The 22,062-nt window shown below is 33.0% G+C and overlaps 1 protein-coding gene across 1 annotated transcript in view; it reads left to right on the top strand.

The window, feature by feature from the left end:
* Positions 1–6,598: 6,598 nt before the first annotated feature.
* The window catches only part of LOC145156722 (cysteine-rich receptor-like protein kinase 2), a 29,052-nt gene continuing 13,588 nt past the window's right edge, over positions 6,599–22,062 (top strand). The window contains exons 1-7 of the mRNA XM_079075996.1: positions 6,599–7,131; positions 12,049–12,467; positions 12,568–12,693; positions 12,811–12,926; positions 13,167–13,377; positions 13,466–13,697; positions 14,458–14,611. Of these exons, the coding sequence (XP_078932122.1) occupies positions 6,758–7,131; positions 12,049–12,467; positions 12,568–12,693; positions 12,811–12,926; positions 13,167–13,377; positions 13,466–13,697; positions 14,458–14,611 (1,632 nt within the window). The 5' untranslated portion in view covers positions 6,599–6,757. The remainder of the gene's footprint in view (positions 7,132–12,048; positions 12,468–12,567; positions 12,694–12,810; positions 12,927–13,166; positions 13,378–13,465; positions 13,698–14,457; positions 14,612–22,062) is intronic.

Genomic DNA, 22,062 nt, shown 5'->3' with positions numbered 1-22,062 from the left:
CAACTCTAAAGGCCAACACAAACCACCTGGGATAACGAACAAAGGCATAACAAAGGAAACCTTTCATTCATATCATTCAAAAAAAAAAAAAAACAGCACAAACACAAAAAAAAGTGTATCGTCTGTCGGACAGAGGCCGAGCTTGAGAAAACGACCACACAGGGCCCTAAGCAAATTCAGAATCCATAAGTACATATTGTTCCATAAACACCAAAGAAACAAGGAAGAGTGCATGAATCACATACCAGAAGGAATGGAGGAAGGCCTAGCCCTAGAAGTACTATCATCGGGACGTTTTTCTTCAACATCAGGATCGCCACACAACTGACGAAGACCCTCCATTTTAAGCTCACTAATGCGGAGATATGAGGCAAAATCCGTTTCAAGAAAAGACTTAACCACAACGTGCATCGCCTGGGTGTGTTACAGAAGGGCACTCGATTCACTAGGTATGAACTTTCTAGTGACGACCTGCTCCCTAATCACCTGTTTCCCACCCTCCACGCTAGCAACCATGCACGCTGCCTTCATACGCCTAACGCCCAACGAAAATTCGACACTCTCAACCACTTTATCCACAACACGAATACTGCCCTTATGCAAGAGCCAAGCCACATCCTCCTCCACCGACTTCCTCCTCATCTTCTCCGCCTCCAACTGGCTCCACCCTATCTCCACCTGAGCCTCTAAATCCTTCTTTTCTCCCACCAAAGTCTCGACCCGCTTTGAAAACCGGTCCACTGACCCATCCAAGGCTACCGCTCGCTCCTCCAAAGTCACTTTCTCACTAGCCAGCAGATCATAATGCTCGTCGAACACACGTTTTTCCTCCTCTAACTCTAACAGCTTCACCCTCAAATCATCCCGCTCGGCCCTCACAGAGGAAAGTTCACTAGAATCCGAACTAACCTAGCATAAGCGCCGAGGAGTAGCAACCATATAGGGAGAAAACTGAGCGGTTGCATATTGAAGGTTGTTGGACATATGCGAATTGGAGAGAAACTATAAAGCTTCAATAGTATCAGGGGGAAAGGCATCGCTACCCCACTCGTACGTAGCAGAATGTTGTGTAAGGAAGGAGGCTTGCGTAATCCCCCATTCTGGCAACTAAATAACATGGGTCGTCGGATGAGCGGATGGAGTACCTACACCAGTACCATGCTTCGTCATAAGCAAAGTCGGATCAAGATCAGCTTAAGAGATATCATCGGAAACCAGCCCGAAGACACCCCCATTAGGGGTAGCAGTGTCTTCGGGCTCCTTCTTAGGCTGGCGAGGTTGTTCTATCACCTCTTCATTTGTTCCCTCCGAAAGTTTTGATGGGTCTCCATAACTATGTCGGACTCCCCTAGCAGGAAGTCCACGTTTCGCCTCTTATGGAGGCGTCGACTAATGGAGCTAGTACTGATGCCTTCTGAAAGTGGGGATTCTAGCCAGGTTAACCGCCACTTAGAGGCCGAATGAACCTCTCTAGTCACCAATTCAGTCGGTGGATCATCTTCTTGATCGGACGACAAGCGATCGTCGCAAGAAGCCCCACCAACAGGCGTGAAAACCAACAGTTAGTCGGCCTGGGATCCAGACCCTTGCATAGGGGAAGACCCAAAAAGGGCCCGAGCATGGTCAACACTGACTAGTGGAGGAAGTACCTCCACCAAGGGTACTTCCCAATGCTGACCACTACCCAGGAACCGACCCCTCAAAACCATCTCGAAAGGGATTACCCTCCTGAGACCTGTAACCGAAACACAAAATAACATAATTAGGGAAATCGCCAAAGTCATCGACCCAAATACATGAAGAAATACACACAAAACAAACCAAAAGCAAAAAGGGGGGGGGGGGCGGGGGGTAGGAGAGCCACTCAACGAAGAACTTAGGCATCGCTCCACGCGCCTTCTAAGTGGCACTCATACCAACAACGGCCAGCATACAGTCTTCCCAGTCCTCCCCGTTAAAAGAAACGGTCTTCAGCGCGTTTGCCACCATTTTGCTGGCTCCCCAGGAAGTGGGTATCCGATCGATGAAGTTGGTCATATAGGGATAACCATAACAAACTAAATTACTGTTCACCCATAACCATTTATTTTGCTAATTCTGGGGGGGGGGGGGATTTCTGATTTATGATGAACGCATGGATGCCGTACCGTTGAGAGAACATGTGCACGCCAGATAAGTTGATGAGTTGAAGAAATACTTCAAAGCTGAGAATTGGGGAAGCACACCCAAGGCTCGACATGCCATCTCAAAGCATTGGGAGTCAGGTCGTCAATGGAGAAGCTATATTAGCTCATGATGTCATCAAAGAAATCAGTCGTTAGTAGCTCGAGTCCCGCCTCAAAGATTGGTATGGGGACTCCGACCTTTCCTTTCAGTGGTCGGGTTATAATATCCCCCTTTCGCGGGAACTCCACCCCATGCTACGAAAGGAAACCAAATCATTCCTGCAGATCTGCAAACTCGCTCGAAGAAGGCACAATCCCAGTATTCGGAGCAACCATTATCCACCGGTAAGAAAGGAAAAGAAAGAAGCAAGGAAGAAGGAGAAGCAGTTGAAGAACAAAAGAACGAAGAAAAAAACTGTCTCTGATAAAGGAAGTTTTAAATGAGAGGTGGGAAATTCAAAAGGTTATAAGGATGAAACCATCTGCGCAGCCAACGTTGTCACGTAAGTAGACGTCTAAACCATCACAGTCGAACACATGCATTGATCTAAGCTAGAACAACTTAGCTACCTGAGGCTAACGCTGACGTTTACTAGGCTAGGGGACTTGTTAATGTATCCCTATGGGAATACGCCAAAGATAATGGGACGACTATCCAAAGGACGGCCTAGCTAACAGTCGTTACCCGTCGTAAGTGCTAGGGCTGGGCCCTCGACCTCGCGGCCTCATGCTTAGACCCTGGCACCTAACATCATCACCTAACATCATGGTCCATAACATGCCAACATAGTACAAAATTACTCCCCATAACGACAATTATAGCGCTTAGAGCGCCGCTTCTCAGTAACTCTGCACATTTAGCGGATAACTACTAGTGGTGCACAACCCACCAATATGACGCTTCCACGTCCTAACAGTCCAAACAAGACAGAAGGTTCTGTCGGGGACATGCTCCCCAGACGACAAGTATAAAAGGACCCTTCTTCTCTAGAAGAAGGGATCGGACCCTGTTTATCTAATACAAAACCCTAATTCTCCCATACACTCACTGACTAGACCGTCAGAGTCTCATTTCGGGACCCCCTCCCGGATGACGACTAACGTTGGCTCTTTTTTTGCTGTGATTCTCAGGCTTAACCAGACGAAGCAATCCACAAACGACGTTAAGCTCGAAGATATATCACAACAGTTTGTAACAACATAAATTATGGTTCATGTTTAAGAAGTTATAGATGATTCTACCATCGACGTTTTAATCAACATAAAGTTATAGTATATAAACTTCTCACCCACTATCTCATGAGTAAATTTGAATATGAGATCATTTTGGTAGGATCGTTCAATCCCAATCCGATCTTACGATCAGTATCTTGTAAAACGTAAAACAATCTTAAGTAAGATCTCAATCTTGGCAACGTTGCTATTTTGGATTAAAAAATACATCAAAGCATTTTATAGATATTGATGCAGTTTCAAGATACGCAAACAAAAAATAGACAAAGACGTCTTGCATTTAAAATATTTATTCCTCATTTTAAATATCGTTTTATAAACCTTTAATGTTACTCATTCGTATTTAATTTTTGTTAATCAACTCATATAGCCAATCACTTAGTTTATATTATTTACAATATTTATATTTTCAACTGTGTATTACACATGTTTTAATATATATATATATATATATATATATATATATATATATATATATATATATATATATATAACTTGTACAACATAACTTATACTACCTAATAAATTAACATAACTTGTACAGCATGTCATTTTTTAGAATACTAGTTCAAAAATATATTCTTTATTCACATATTGACACGTGGTAGCCTTATATATTTTTCTCTATTAATTTACCTTTTTAAATTCAAATAAATCAAGATATATATTAAATTTGAAACTTAAATTTTGAACTAAATTATTTGAGATTTCCTAAAATATATAAAATCCAACGAGCTATGTTATCACTATATGAATTTTAATCAACTATTTAGAATATTTATTTTATTATTATAACTAAAAAATTTATAAACTTTATTTTATTGGCATATATTATAAGAAAATGTAAATAATCTCAAATCTATTCTAATAAATAAAAATCATTTTATACCACATGTCACACTCTTATTTATTATGTTACATGTAAATTTGTGGCTATAAAATTAAAATTTTTCCACATGTCATTTTTTTTTGTTTTCTATTTTATGAAATCCCACGTAGTATTTAAATGTAATTATTTTAATAAATATAATAATAAATGTTATCAATATCATTAATGTAACATTCCTTTTAATTTCAAAATCCCTAAATTAAAGCCAAATTATTTCTTTTGTTTATTTATTGAAATTATTTGTTTAAATATAAAAGAGAAATTAGCATTTCAAAATTTTAAATTTTTAATATTTTTCTCATTTTCTTATAAGTTCAAACTTTTAAATGCTTAGACCTTCATATTATAACTTTTATTTAAATAACACTTGTAGTAATTTGTACTATATTACTATAGTACTTTTAAAGTCTCATTTATTAAAGTACAATATTATTTTATATTGATAATCAATTTTCAATATAGTTTAGCATTGAATTTTTATTTTTTTTATTTTATCAATCTATTTTTATTGTCTATCTTATAAACCCCGTGGTTTTCACGGGTCTCTAACCTAGTGTTTGTGTGTGTGTGTGTATATATATATATATATAGATATATATATATATATATATATATATATATATATATATATATGCACACACACACACATACTAGTGGGGTACTAACGCAATACAATAGTGACGATTGGTTTCATTTCGATTAGGGGTGAGCAAAACCGAACACGAAAACCCTAAAATAAAAAAAACCGATAAAATCGAAACCGAACCGACACCGTTGGGTTTTGGTTTAAATTTTTAAAAACCAAAAAATGGATTTTGGGTTCGAATTTAGTATCTCAAACCGACACAGCCCGTTCGGTTTGAAACCGACCCAACCCAAGATTATTACATGCTTTTCAATTGTATGCTATAATTTGACTTTTTATGTGAAATGTAATATACATCAAATGTAAAAGGATGTGGATTTTGATACTAAATTACAACATTATATATGGCTTGTGTTGTTTTAGTGTAATCGAGATTATTACCTAGTTCTTTGCTACTTGTTTTTTATTCTAAAAATTTGTTAAAGTTGGTTGTTGTAAATTTTTAACAACATACTTTTGTTGTTGTGTTAGTGTGTTGAATTTAGATTTTTTTTTAGTTTCTTTAATCTAGGTTGTTGAATTTGTTTCATTTTTAAGTTATAAAGATTTGCTAAAAAATGGGTTACAACCCAACCCAAAACCCATCAACCCATGCGTTCAACCGAAGAACCCAAAAACCGAAACATACCAAAAAACGAACCCGACAGGTTTTAAAATCCAGAAATCGAAATACACGGGTTGGATTCGGTTTTACCCTAAAACCGACCAAACCCGGCCCATGCTCAGTGCTCACCCCTAATTTTGATGATTAGTTTAGAGCAACAATTAGTTTCATTTCGTTGAGCATTATATTTTTTTTCCATTTGATGAATAGTTTGTTGTCTGTAAACTTAAACGAATGTTCACCAACATAGATGAATGAATAAGACTATTGTTCAAGTTCGTTCATTTAAATAAACAAACGAGAATTTGTGTTCATGTTCGTTCAATTACTAAATAAACAAACATAAACGAACTTCCCGCCAAATGGTTCTCTGAATGTTCGGTTTGCTTATAGCTAGGGATGAGCAACGAAACTGGGTACCCGTTTTTGGAACCAGAACCACCTCGGAATCGTCTGTTCCGAAATCGGAACCCCCTTAAGCGGTTCCGGTTTAGGCTCTTATTTTACGGAACTGCTACCCGCCGGAACCGATATATATATATATCATAATCACATACTTTTTACGCTATCTTGAATAACATGCTTTAAAATTTTAGAATTTTAAGTAATTTGTTTGGAATCGTTAAATGTTTTCAGAAACACACATTTTTTCGTCATGTTATTTAATCTACTAATAACTTTTTTAATACTAATTTTTAATATGTAACAAATTACATATTGATGTTATCAATAACTTCTTATAATTTTACAATAAATATATTTTTATGAGTTTTCAATTTAATGAACCGGATAGCCAATATTGGAACAGCTACCCGTTGGTTTCGGTTCCAATATTTTAAGAACCACCGGTTCCGGTTCCATATAATTAGGGTGGGAATCGCCTATTCTCATCGCTACTTAGAGTCCTATCAAATTAAATAACAAGAAAATATATCCATTAAATTTTTCTGTTTAAAAAATAAGTAAGCGGTGACGACAAAGATTGACATCACTATCCAAGGGTGATGAGAATCGACAAACCTAGGTTTTCTTTCCACATTTTTATTGAACAATATATTCCATTATGCTATGTTCTTTAGACCAGAACATTATACACAAAGTCGGTCCAAAACCAATTGCGATGTTACTTGAGCACCAGTTCTGAAATCCCCCTCGATCTCTTCTTTTCTTTTTATATTTTTCATAATTCGTAAAGATTCTCACTGTGGTGACTGTGGTTGATGGCAATCTTGGTGGTTTTCCTTGTACTATTTCTGATTAAGCCAGGAGTTTCACAGACAAACAACAGCCAAAACAATATTAACACACCCATCAGATCATTCTGTGGTCGTAACCCTCCGATAATTCTATCAAATTTTGTCAACAACCGCAATTCTACCCTAGCTGAGATCAGAAGAAAACTTTCAAGCAAGGATGTCTTCTATGCTACAGCACAGAGTTTAGCCGAAAAAGACTCCGTCTTTGGAGCTGCCCTGTGCAGGAACTACCTCTCCACAGCTCAGTGTGTGGCTTGTTTCGATGAGGGTGTAGCTCAATTAATCGGCTGCGTTACTGGCAATGGCGCTTATGTTTTCTTGGATGACTGTTTTGTCAGGTAAACTTTTCTTGTATCTATAAAATCTACTAATTCAAAATTTTAATTAGTTGAAGAAGCAACCAGTTTTACAAAACTCAATATATATTTTCAGGTGCAATTGCTCCGCTATTAAGTTTGAATTTTTATTTTATAATTTATATATTCAACTTTTAAACCATTTTAAAATCTCCATAGAATTCGTCCTTTCTAATACTTCCCATCCTTTGTCTTGTTTGTTTGGCTGCGATATCCAGCGGCTCCTCAAACTTCTAGTAATTTAAAAACTTTTACTAACTTTTTTTGTAATTTTAAGATTAATAACTTTTTCTGTTTTTTTTTGCACTGCATATTGTTGACAAAAGAAAATGTAATTATGTTGCCTGCTAATGCCGGCAACCAACTGGTATTCCTTATTTTCCATGTCTTCACTTTTCCACAATGCCTATATTTAATTTATTTCATTTCATAAAAAATATACATGTAGTCCATAGTGTTATAATAATGTATAATAATTACAAAATGTAGTCCATGGCAGGGACTACGTATATTTTAGATGGGTCTTAGGATCTATCTAAATTTTAATATTTTTTTAAAAATTATATAAATTTTTTTTAGGATCTATCTTGTAGTATTGAAAAAATTGAAGGCCTATGTAATTTTCGATGAGTGAACCATGTGTCATGTGTTTTAGATTCGACATTTTATGGGGTATTTTTATATGGTTCTATGGATAGATCGAAGTTTATGGTTCCATATTTTCCATATATTCCTTTGATTTGATCCATAAAACATTATGAAAATGCATATTCATCTTAACAAATCAAAAATATATTTTCATATATAATTAAACATAATTCAATTTTAAATTATATTTTACTTATTATTCTATATAACCACAGCAAAGAGTAGTGTTTACTTCCATAAAGTTGGAACCAAAATATCCACACGTTATTTGGAATTTGTGACTTCTAAAACTGTCAAGTTGTTTAAAGTTTAAAGGATAATAATCAAACTTGTTTGAAAATGTCACCATCAAGATACAATAAATACTGGATCAATTCAACGAATACCTTTTCTCTTATTTCCGTCAAAGTGCATGACTTTTGTACCAGAAGTCAAATTCAATGTTTGGTGGCTTGGAATTTTGCAGGCTACTTATGTCTTTTATTACTTGTTATTTTCGTGTCATATTTCACCGCCCATTCATTTTAACTTTATTCTTCAAAACTCAAAAAATTGTGGCATTTCATTTTACTTTATTTTTTTTCTTTTTAAATAAATTTATTAAAAATTAAAACTATAATTTAATAAATAAATTCAATTAATTAGCATAGGTATTTTTAGAGTTTATATATATATATATATATATATATATATATATATATATATATATATATATATATATGAAAAAGTTCAATAGAGAATAATAATTATTGGTTCTCCAAGAAACCAAATCTTTTTTTAAGTTCTATAGCTTATTCTTTATCGAAAAAAAAAAACTAAAAATATCTAAATTCATAACTTAACATTGTGAATGATAAATATATTTTTCGATTTCACCGTGTGAATTTAGATTCACATTGTGAATTTGACGAAATTTTTTTTATCGAATTTGTTATAATTGGAAAAATGATAAAAAGTTATAAATTTATGTATTTTTAGTTTTTTTTTATAAAAAATAAGTTCTATAATTTGAAAAAAAGATTGGTTCTTTGGTTCATTTGTTAATTATGGTTCTCTATTGAAACCCACCCTATATATATATATATATATATATATATATATATATATATATATATATATATATATATAACGTTATTTTGTCTCAAATTAATGTTATTTTGTCTCTAAAGAATTTCACAACATTAGTCAGCACCATGGAGCTAGGTATATCAATTGGTTTAATATGGTAGGAATGGATGATCTAATCAAGAGTACGATTGTCAGGAATGGTGACTCACATGGTTTACATTAAAGTGTTTGTCCATACATATCAATGAGGAGGGGCAATACTTCAAGAGGTTTTGGATTTTGGATTGGTGATATGGTTAACTGGCATATGGTTAACTTTTTGTGCATCTAAGAGTGAAGATTGGAAAACATTAAAGAGGGTCACGTACAACCCATTTGGGGAACGAAGAACATGATACACTTGGATCCAAATTTTTTAAACCATATAAATTTCTGCAGATTCATTTTCCTCTCTTTGGCCAGCTTTGAGTGTTACAAGTTTGCATATGCTATATTGGTGATTTTAGTGATATCAATAAATTTTAGGGTAGTTAGTTTTGTTATTAAGACAAACTGAGTTCTATTTTCTATTTGAGATTGGAGGTGTGGGGTGCCCATTCGAATTGTCAGCGCTCCTTGCGAGGTCACGAAAGCAGAGCCCCTGTCGGTCGTTCCCGCCAAAGATAGGTTGTGAATTTGTGTTTCTCAATTAAAATTAGGCTTGTGAATTTGTGTTTCTCAATTAAAATTAGGCTTGTAGTTCAGATTTATCCTACTTCTGAATTTGTGTACCCTAGGCAATAGGAAAGAGTTATAGATTTCAGAAAGTATTGGAAAAAATGATCCTAGAAATTATCCAAGTTTACATATTGTTATTCTGATTCCCTAAAACTAACACGCTTCACTCGAGTCACTGCTCTATTTTCTTGGACACAAATTTTAGGGATTTCCAGTAGAGCCGCTTTCAGTTTTTTAGTTCTTGGCTTATCGAGGACAACTTGGATTAGATAGTCAAAGATAGATGGCATACCAAGCAAGATTTGGATTACATAGTCAAAGATAGATGGCATACCAAGCACGTTCGGCTTTCCATTTTCCCTAAAATCAAGAGACTTTCAAAAATATTAAGAAAATTAAAAGCATGCCATCCTTAAGAAAAAGGTGGAAGCCATAGAAACCATTGTAGAATTTGCCTTGTTGGATGAAGATTTCATTATGGAGATGGTATAATGTATTTCTATACTCCAAGATTTCAAAACCAAATCTCTTTTGAATCTAAGGCAAAAGCCACGTTGTAAATGGGCCCTTGATGTCGATGAGAACACAAGTTATTTTCACGACTTGTTACACTCGAGAATAAACAACCTCAATATTAATGGATCTTTGGTTTCTTATCCGAAAATAATCAAATATGAGATTTATAAATACTTTACAGTCAAAATTCAAGATCTACAAACACAACTTTTATAGCGAAAAAGTCTTGAAAATCATGGACACATAAAATAATTCCTTGGAAGCACCGTTCACATATGAGTAGATAAAGGAGGCGGTGTAGGATTGTGGAAATGAAAAGGCACCTAAACCTGACAGTTTTACTTTCCTAATTCATAAATAATTCTAGGATATCATGAGCACGGAGATCATTGACCTCATTGGATATTAGACTCATTAACCTCATTGGATATTAGACTCATTAACCTCAGTGGGTGCATGAAAAAATTATTTCCAGAGTACTTGCGGAAAGCCTCAAGAAGGTTATTCATTAGCTTATTTGCAACGACCAATCAACTTTCGTTTCGGAGAAAATTATCTTAAATGGCCCGTTAGTAGTTAATGAGGTCATCAATTGTGCCAATAAGAAGGGAAAATAATTATTATCTTGAAGGGGGACTATGGTAAGTGTTTCGATAACCTCAAATGGAACTTCTTGGATGATATGTTGAACTCCATGGGCTTAAGAGTTGAACTGAGGACTTGGACCCGTGCATCTCTTATACGTCAATGGTATTAGTAGTTATAAATGGGTCCCTCGTCAACCAATTCAATTTTAAGAAAGGGGTGATACATGACACCCAGGGCGGTCCTATAGTTGGGGCAGTTGCCCCTACAACAAATAAAAAATTAATTAAAAAATAGGTTTTTTTTTCCAAAAATATTATATTTTAAACCTTCAAAATTATATATTTTGATTCTTCAAAAATATTTGTCCCCCATAAAAAGTTATAAAATAAAATTGCACCATTTTCTGAAAAATTCTTGGGTCTGCCCCTGCCCCTGCCCCTGCCCCTGAGGACACCCCTTTCTCTTTCTTTGTTTTCATAATCACATTAGAGAAGCTAAAATTAGTTGTTTTGGAGGCAAGTTCTATAAAAATAGTTTTTTTTTTTTTTTTTTTTTTTTATTTTTTTATTTTTTTATTTTATAAATTGTTTCAATCAATCCGATTTTACCGGTTCCTATAGCTTTGGATATTTTTGCTCGAAACCGGTTTGAAACCGATCTGGTTTTGACTCAAACTGGCTTTGACTTTTGTTGACCAAGACCAATATGAAGGCGTTGATTTCCTCAACGGAGCGCATCTTCTGCATTAATCAATTGGTTAGCTTTGTCAATTGAAACGTCAACATCTCTATATCTCTTGCAGACTGTGATGTAACAACCTCGTTTCCCGCCCCCTTGTCGTGTACTGTGACGTTGACGTTTGATCTCGTCGGGCTTTTAACCGGAGAGTTTACCGGAAAATCATGTTTTCCCTATCACATTCCGATCCTTCAAAACTTTCCATAGCAAAATCACTATCATTAAGATTGGGTGCCCATGTTTATTAATCAACTGTGTTTTCCATCACCGTATAACCACATAGTTCTCATCCTCACCTTAGGTGGAAAGGTTAGAATTATGAAGTCGGAAGATTAGTATCGCGATCCCAATAAACGATATAGCTTTACTTTGAAACCTATCCCTCGCTAGCTTCTTAATTAATACTATTAGTTGTTCTTGCTCTCCAAAAAAATCAGTTAAACATGTCAATCATATACCTACAAGATATTATCTCTTATATTATGTTTGGCCAAAAAGATTGTTAATTTGGATTGTGGGCGTATTATTTACTATTTTCTACAAGTTGTGAAATAATCATATCTTTATTATATTCAGCAAGTTTGGGAAAACATTTCTAATGAATCAAAGCCCTTTGTTGTTAAGCTACGAGAACTATAATGACTTCTATGCTAACCCAGATGTGGTCGAGAACGCTGGTATAGCACCACTTCAATTATGTGGCAATCAGATGCCATATCAGCCAGCTATTTTTACCAAAGCTGTAGATGGGTTGTTATCAGATATTAAAGATGCCACTCCAAAAACCACTAATTTCTATGTAGCATCTACAAGGCAAAACACAAATGGAAATGGAAATGGAACTGTGTATGCTATTGCACAGTGTATTCAAAATATAACCCAGGGCATTTGCCAAAACTGCATCAATGCAGCGTATACTAGTTTATCAAATTGCCTTCCTAACACAGAAGGAAGGTCTATCTACATGGGTTGTTTTGCAAGGTATTCAGAGACTCCGTTCTTCAACAATAACCAAACAATAGACATCACAAATTTCATAAAAGGTTAGACTATTACTTGACGTTTCAAGGTTATTTGGTTTCTAATCTAGCTGTACTGAATCCATTAATTGTTTCCTTGCTGATTCACAAAACAATATAACAGTTGTTGGGCATTCAAGTAACGTGCCCAAAATTGTTGGAGCAATTGGTGGTGTAGGTCTTATATTCATTTTGATTGTTTATTGGTTATGGTTTCGACTGTGGAAGAAATCTAAGAAGACAGAAGAAGGTAATTGTAAAACTTTGTATTATTTCCCAGTATATTTGTTAACAAAATGTTAGGCTTAGCTCCATCATACTGATAACATCTATCTCTATCTATGTGAACCATGTGATGCCTTTATAGGCGAACCAGACTTGGACAGGAGAATTAACTACAATTATAAACATCTGCAGTCCGCAACAAACAATTTCAGCGAAGATAATATTTTAGGAAGAGGAGGTTTTGGGGAAGTGTTCAAGGTAATAAAAATGAACTTTTTGTATTGCATATTTTTTTTTATGATGTTATCACTATTACACCGAAACAAGTTAGTTATTATAGCTTTAAAATGATATCACTTCGGATTTAATACCTAATTAATTTCATATGTTAGTGATCAAATGGGAGTGCTATTATTTCTTTGCTATTATATGTTTGAAGCAACTACATTAAAACTTAACTTATTAATATGACTAATTTCTTCTGTATATTTTTATTAGGCGCTTCTTGATGATAACAATATTGTGGCAATTAAGAAAGTTCAAGTAGGGAATGCTAAAGCGAAAGAAGAATTCGAAAACGAAGTGAAGCTCATAAGTAACGTTCACCATCGAAATCTTCTTCGTCTCCTAGGATGGTCAAGCGAAGGATCTAATCTACTTCTTGTCCTTGAATACATGCCCAATGGCAGCCTTGACAGATTCTTGTGGGGTAAGTTGCATGCATATACATCATCAATGATAATTATTAAAATTGAAATAGATGGAAATATTAAAATATGTCTTGATATATAATGTAGGTGCAAAAAAGGGGACTTTGTACTGGAAACAACGACATGACATAATATATGGGATAGCCAGAGGTCTTGCCCATCTACACAATGAATTCCATGTAAAAATCATTCATAGAGACATAAAGTCAAGCAACATTCTCCTTGATCATGATTTTCAACCAAAAATAGCAGATTTTGGGCTGGCAAGGTTTCACCCAGATGATCTTAGTCATATTAGCACCAAGTTTGCCGGGACATTGTAAGTTTCATATATATATATATATATATATATATATATATATATATATATATATATATATATATATATATATATATATATATATATATATATATAAAGAGAGAGAGAGAGGTTCCATTGAGATTCTGAAAAAACTATAGATCTTGAGATTTAACCTTACCCACATATTTCACTTTTGCCGCTCTAGTGCTCCGACGTACCAGCGCTGGTAGAGTTATAATTATCAATGATTATTCAGCGTCGTCTATTATTTTTCCCCCTCTACCTTCCCCACCACCACAACCGTCACCGCCATTGCTACTAGAACCACCTCTCACACCAACCGACTCTACCACCTCCACCTCCGTCACCTATACCACCGCTACCTCTGCCACCAATCACCATAATCATATATGATTACTCAGTGAATAAACAAATATGTATAATTATTTATGATTAGACATATATGTATAAACATGTATAATCATATATGATTATACTAAACCTCTATGTTATATAATCATTTATGATTATGGATACCCCGCTGTTGCTGTTACGATGGAGCGTTAGAACGGAAAGTGAAAAATATGTGGTTTCGGTTGCATCTCAAGATTTTTTTTAAATCTCAAGTGAACCCTCATATATATATATATATATATATATATATATATATATATATATATATATATATATATATATATATATATATATATATATATCAAGTGTTACTTAACGATGCTAATTATATTTTGATTTTTTATTGTTACATAACAAATACCAGGGGCTACGCAGCACCAGAATATGCACTTCATGGTATTTTATCAGACAAAGTGGATACTTATAGCTTTGGTATCGTAATTCTTGAAATCATTAGTGGAAGAAGGTGTACTGACATGAACCCTGAAAGACCATCCGTGGATTACCTATTGGAACATGTAAGATACCCCATTAATATTATGCTCCCTTTTCTGTTGGTTTATAGAAAGTAAAGTAAAAAAATAATACTTAAAATAAAAAAAAATAAGAATCAAGAATAAAGAGAGTTGAGATTTGAAGGGTTTTATACAGAAAAATCTTAATATTTTGAATTTTTTTTATAACGTGTTAAATGTTTTTTTAACAGAAAAATCTCATTATTTTTATAGAAAAATCACAGAATGTTTCATTTCCTTTTAAAATAAAATAAACTTAACTTTTTCGTTAATTTAGCCAAAATGTTAAATAATCGAGACTTTTGTATTAATTTTTTTCAGGATTTTATCAAAAAATTTCCCAAACTAATATAATTTTTCTGCAGAAAACCCAACGTTTGAATTTTAAGATCAGGTCTTGAGACCGTTTTAGACTAAACTCTTCTACATCACTCACACATACATACTCATAAAAAAACTATATTTCGGGATGGTTGTCTTATTGAAGCTAGTGTCAATCCTTTAGTGTTATAGTATGCCTTTTCTATCATTAGCTACTTTATATCAAATTAAGAAATCCTGAACTAAAAACTAAGATCGTAGCTACAATGCTTATATTTTAGTAAAAGATAAATAATTTTTAATGCAATAATGTGTTAAGTGTATAGTTAGCCCATAGTTTAGCCTGTTTAGAATTATCGGCTGATGGCCTTGTATGTTTGTATATATATATATATATATATATATACATGTAAAGAGTCATTCACAATAATATGGTATCATAGACTTCCTAAAATATTTCACAAAATATTACCTCTCGGTTGTACCTTTCACGTCGTCTTCTCCTACACCGCTGAAACCCTAGTTGTTTTCGGCTGCCTCTTCTCTTCACCAATGACCACCACTACATCCCTAATATCAAGTCCTACATCCCTCTCATTCTTGACCTAGAACGTTTCAGTTATGATTCATCGAGAGAGCTTATTACCACACATTATGAAGGCTATGAAGTTCTCGATCACATTGATAGCTCATACGATCCCCCTTCTCACAATCATATAGATCTTGAATGGAGGAAAGTCAACTTTATCTTGAAGATGTAATTATATGACACCTTTTCTCAAGATCTTCTTCAAATGGTGCTAAAAAAAGGAATCATCCTCTCGTCTTGTGTGGCTTAACATCTGAAAACGCGTTCGCAACACTAAAGATGCTAATGAGACGCAACTTGACAACAAAATTTGCAATGTCTCCATCCTCTCGGTCATGACGTATTGTTTGAAAATCAAACAAATTGTTGATTTTCTTGAAAACATTGATTTTGACACCAAGGTGTCGGATAGACATCACATCATCTTCACTATCAGCAGCCTCTTGTCTCGTTTTGCATTTTTCGCAAGCATCACCACCCATCGGTCACCATTGCCCTCTTTTTTCATAGACTCGACCCATGCTCTTTGTTGAGGTGAAAATAATGACTCTATCACATCCAATGTCTTCGTTATTTAACATGGATCGTCCTTCATCTACCACGATCATCCATACTAGATATAGTCATTGTAATGATTGCGACCAACCACCATATAGACGCCGACATGTGCCCAACGGAAACACAAAACCATTGAACCAACACCAACCTTGTGGCTGGTTTTTTATCATGTCATCGGAGACCCAACATGAATGATAGAAAGTTGGCCATGCTCCATAGTAGTGGGTTCGAGTTACACCTACCACAATGCATACCATCCTATAAGCTCACACGACTACTATTGTTTTTCCACCATATAGGACAACTTCTATGTTTGAAATTAAATGAAACCTCCTTTAACGTGGTTCGAATCTTATCAGTCAACAACCTCAAGGAAACAAATCATTACAAAACTATGTCTCTAAGTGATTCGTGTATGGGAGAATGGGTTATGGATACCGGAGAAACATGTCACGTCCATGAAAATGCAGTTTTATAGTAGTAAACCACCTCTCATTGGATATGACAGTGACAATCTTCTTTTACTGATCGTTACATCCAACCTCAAGTCCTATTATCCTCAAGTAAATCTGTTTTTTATCAACCGCTTGTCCATCTCTAATATCATTGTAACACCTCAATTTTTAGACTTAAATTTTCATTTTTAAAACTTCCAAAAACATAGTTTCACAACCAAATATCAAGTACAAGTCATCCCAAAACCACAAGTATCATAGTTATCAGAGTACTTAAAAGATCATATCCCAGTAGTAAACTTCCAGTGCATGTGTACAATCAGACCTTCGCTTTCCCATGGTCTTGCGAAGTACCTCCCACATATAAATCAATAATGGTAAGCAAAAACCTAAGTGAGTTCCCCAAGATACCACATACATCACAACATAAATAACATCTATGGGTTATCAACAACCCTAGGGACTATCAACAGTCCTGGTGGACTAACAACACGCCTTGTGGGTTATCAGTAACCCTAGAGACTATTCACGGTCTCAACTACATAATAACAGCACAATATAATAACATCTAGGCCCAGTTGGTCGTTCTAGATACAACTATTCTACCACACATGTAAGGATAAGTGAGGAGACTCACCTGATACTGATGACACGAAAGAAAACCTAGCACCTGAACTGCTAGATCTAGACTCCGCCTACTCAACAAAATAATTAACATTAATTAATAATGAAGGTCCAGAACAACTCACGAGTCCAAAGTCCATGGCTAAATCTACTAAGGGAAAAATGACCATTTTGCCATTCCCTTGGTCCCAAAACCCTAAACTTTGACCAAAGGTCAATGTCAACAAAAGTCAACAGAAAGTCAACACGCAACGAGTACTACACCTAACGTTGGGTGTACTACACCTAACGTTGGGCGTACAACTGACCAAGCATGCGACAGGGTGAAATCCGGCTACACTGTGTGTAGCTAGGAGTACGCACGACGTACTCCACAAACTTCCATTTCCACTTATGTGTTGTCTTAATCCGTTAAGATAATCATTCCAATTACATATCTGACTTATTTGAAACATCTTAATCCATAAAGTCATGGGCTTTAAGACTTTGCATTGCTATGAGAGGCTAAAACATCAATTCATCCATTCCAACCCACTTTACACATGCATGAGTCAATAGGAAATATCAAGCAAGCATTTTTATCAATCTAAAAGCCTTAAGATGCATGAAAGGACAGCTTAAACTCTCTGGAGAGTCCCAAACTCAAAAAGGTCCAAACTTGGGGACTTAAGCTCATAAACCATAAACTAAAGAGATCTAAAAGAATGCTATCCAAGGTATAAGCTTTATAGCTGAAAATGCTGCATAAAGGTGGAAAGATCCTGGATCTCTAATCTTGATAACACCTTCTTCTTCTTCTCTAACATCCTTCTTCAACTACAAGGGCCAAGAACACTCAACACTTTGAAAAAAACACCCACACAAGCCACACACACGAGATTAGGGTTTAATTGAGGGTTGAGAGGTTGATAAAGGTGGCTAGAAATGAGACCATAATGTTCTTTATATAGGGTTCAAATGAATATTAAGGTTTTCTATCTGAGGTTAAACTTTGACCAATGGTCAATGTCAATGAAAGTCAACAGAAACTCAACACCCAACGAGTACATTGGGTGTACTACACCTAACGTTGGGCGTACAACTGACCAAGCATGCGACGAGGTGAAATTCGGCTACACTGCGCGTAGCTAGGAGTACGCACGACGTACTCCACATACTTCCATTTCCACTCATTTGTTGTCTTAATCCGTTAAGACAACCATTCCAATTACATATCTGACTTATTTGAAACATCTTAATCCATAAAGTTGTGGGCTTTAAGCTTTTTCATGGCTATGAGAGGATAAACATCAATTCATCCATTCTAACATACTTTACACATGCATGAGTTAATAGGAAATATCAAGCAAGAATTTTTATCAATCTAGAAGCCTTAAGATGCATGAAAGGACAACTTAAACTCTCTGGAGAGTCCCAAACTCAAAAAGGTCCAAACTTGGGGACTTAAGCTCATAAAACATAAACTAAAGAGATCTAGAAGAATACTAGCCAAGGTATAAGCTTTATAGCTGAAAATGATGCATAAAGGTGGAAAGATCCCGGATCTCTAAGCTTGATAGCACCTTCTTCTTCTTCTCTAACATCCTTCTTCAACTACAAGGGCTAAGAACACTCAACACTTTGAAAAAACACCCACACAAGCCACACACACGAGATTAGGGTTTAATTGAGGGTTGGAGGCTGATAAGGGTGGCTAGAAATGAGACCATAATGTTCTTTATATAGGGTTCAAATGAATATTAAGGTTTTGTATCTGAGCCTAGTATGCCCAGCGTACCATGGGTACGCCCAACATACTAAGTGGTTCTCCACGACTATGCATGGTGCATGCGTACGATGCGCGTACTCATGCGTACACCCCGCATACTGCTTTAGCCAATTGTTCTCTTTTAGGGACTAATTCTGACATTTTAAGGAAAGATTTAGGAATGATAAACGTACCTTATTTCGGGATGTTACAATCATATCTTGAAGTATTTAGCTTAAAAGAATTCCATATCATATCATCATATCATCATATCATATCATCTATATATCTATATTTATATTTATATCATATCATATCATATCATATCATACTATATTAGGAAGCATTTTTTCTTTCACCACATTCATTTGAAACTCTCATGTATTTTTTCTTTCACCACATTCATTTGAAACTCCCATGACTTTTCAATTTCTTTCTAATAATGATTATAAGTTGGTTAATAAGATTAAATAAATATCAAACCTAAAGTGTAATCATATATAAACCAAATGTCAATATTAAAAGAATATCTTTACTTCTACTTATAAAGTTATGTTTTTTTAACTTTTAACATGTTATACTTAATTTATTAGTTTTAATACATTGGTGGATGGAAACCATTATCATTTCAAAGCTACAAGTTTTAAACAATTTGTATAAAATACTTAAATTATAAATTTAAATATAACATTAGAGGATCAACTTAAATATAAATTTTAATTTAACTTAAACAACCCAAAGAATATTTTATAAATAGTTAAAAGTGATAAATTGTAGTGTTTTTCTAATAATGATTATAAGTTGGTTAATAGGTTAAATAAAAATCATACCTAAAGTGTAATCATAAATAAACTAAATTTGAATTTTAAAATAATATCTTTAGTTCTACTTATAAAGTTATATCTTTAACTTTTAACATATTATACTTAGTTTATCAGATTTAAAATGATGTTATATGTAAACCATTATTAGTTTAAAGCTACAATTTTTGAACAGTTTAGAAAAAAAATACTTAAATTGTAAATTTAAATATAACATTACAGTGTCAACTTAAATATAAATTTCAGTTCCACTTAAAAAACCAACGAATATTTTGTAAATACTTAAGAGTGATAAATTGTAGTGATAAATGCAAAAACTAAATTGTAATATGAGTTTAGCTAAAATATTTCCTAAAGATATTTTTATCATCATTAAAAGTTTTCAAATAAGTAGTTTAAAATAACTTACAATAACAATAGTTAAAAATAACTATATATAAATGATTTTATTGTTACATTTAAAATCCAAAAACAATGTTTGATGTTTCAAATAATTATAATGATAGAAATTAAAACATTAAACAAATAAATTTTAAAAAATTAATTAACAATAACAACAACTATAAATAACATTAAACCATATATTATATTTAATTTTATTCATGTGTTACTCGTGGGTAGAAGTCATTCAAACGATTGAGATTATGCAGTTATAATAGATGTATATATTATCATATAATTCAAAATAATCAATATATTATATCAATTTAGTATAGAAATTATTAATTTATGATTTTATGCAAAATAGTTTATGATTTTATGCAAAATAGTTAAATTATTAATTTCAATATAATGTTAAACAGTTAACTTAAATCAAAATTTCAATTAAACTTGAAAAAAAAATCGAGAAACTATTTTATAAATAGTTAAAAATTAAAAATTACAGTGTTAAACCTAAATTATAATCTTAAATTAACAAAAAAAACCATGAAACTATTTTTTCTTATCATTAAGAATTTTTCGAATAAGTAACTTATAAATAACTTACGATAAGAATAGTTAAAAGTAATATTATATAAAAAACAAATTATAGTGTTATCTTTAAAAACAAAAATAATGTTTGTTGTTTTAAATAAATACAATCAAAGAAACTAACAATATTCATCAAATAAATTTTAGAAAAAGTTAAATTTATGAAACCAACTTAAAATAATTAAGAGCTTCTAAATACATTATTTTAAATAACTTACAACAACAATACTTAAAAGTAACATGATGTACAAAAATTATATTGTTATATTTAAAAACAAAAAGAATGTTTGATGTTTTAAATAATTACAATGAGAGAAATTAAAATCATAAGCAAATAAACTTTTTAAAATTAATTAATCATAACTATAAATTTCATTAAATCATATGTTACATTTAATTTTATTCAAAAATAGCCCACAAATAGAGTTTATTGATATAATTGGGATTATAGAATTTTAAAAGATGTCTACATTGTCATATAATTTGAAACAAACAATGTTTATATCAACTTATTTTAATATTTATTATATAAGAGCTAACAACAAGGTCATTAATATATATATATATATATATATATATATATATATATATATATATATATATATATATATATATATATATATATGTGTGTGTGTGTGTGTGTGTGTGTGTGTAAAAATTTCAAATATATTGTTGTATTCTGCGCAATGTGCGGGTATTCGCCTAGTACCATACTATAAATGAACCATTTTTCGTTTAACCAAATCAATTTGAAACTCCCAACTCTTCATATTTCCACATAATATATTTTATTTATTAACTTAAATATGTTGTTACTTATAAACATTACCATAAATAGCAAACTTCTTGAATCATCTATATGATATACTAAATTTTTTTTACTTCTATATAGTGTTTCATAACCTTAACTAATATATCAAATAAAATAAAAAATATAGTGTAAAATTTAAAACCAAAAGTAAAATATCAAATAAAGTTTTAAAAAAATTCAACTTTTATTTTTAAAAGTAGTTATAAGGAAAATATTGAATACGAAAAATATAAAATAACCTAAATCTAAAATTTGAATTAACTAACATCATCATATCATATCATCTATATCTATATATATACTTATAAAATATACATTTTACTTGCACCACATGCATTTGAAACCTCCATGACTTTTCAATTTTTTCCTAATAATTATTATAAATTGGTTAATAATTTTAAATTAATGCAAAAACTAAATTCTAATCATAAATTAACTTAACTACAATATTAAAATATTATATTTTTCTTTTATTTATAAAATTTTGTCTTTAACCTTTTAACATATTATAGTTAACTTATTAGTTTAGATATGTTCTCGTATGTGAGTTGTTATT

This window comes from Lactuca virosa, chromosome 2 (genome assembly GCF_052849685.1).
Source record: "Lactuca virosa cultivar CGN04683 chromosome 2, Lactuca_virosa_CGN04683_v6, whole genome shotgun sequence".
Lineage (NCBI taxonomy): Eukaryota > Viridiplantae > Streptophyta > Magnoliopsida > Asterales > Asteraceae > Lactuca > Lactuca virosa.
Note: the sequence above shows the minus strand (reverse complement) of the source record. Positions and strands in the feature narration are given on the sequence as shown.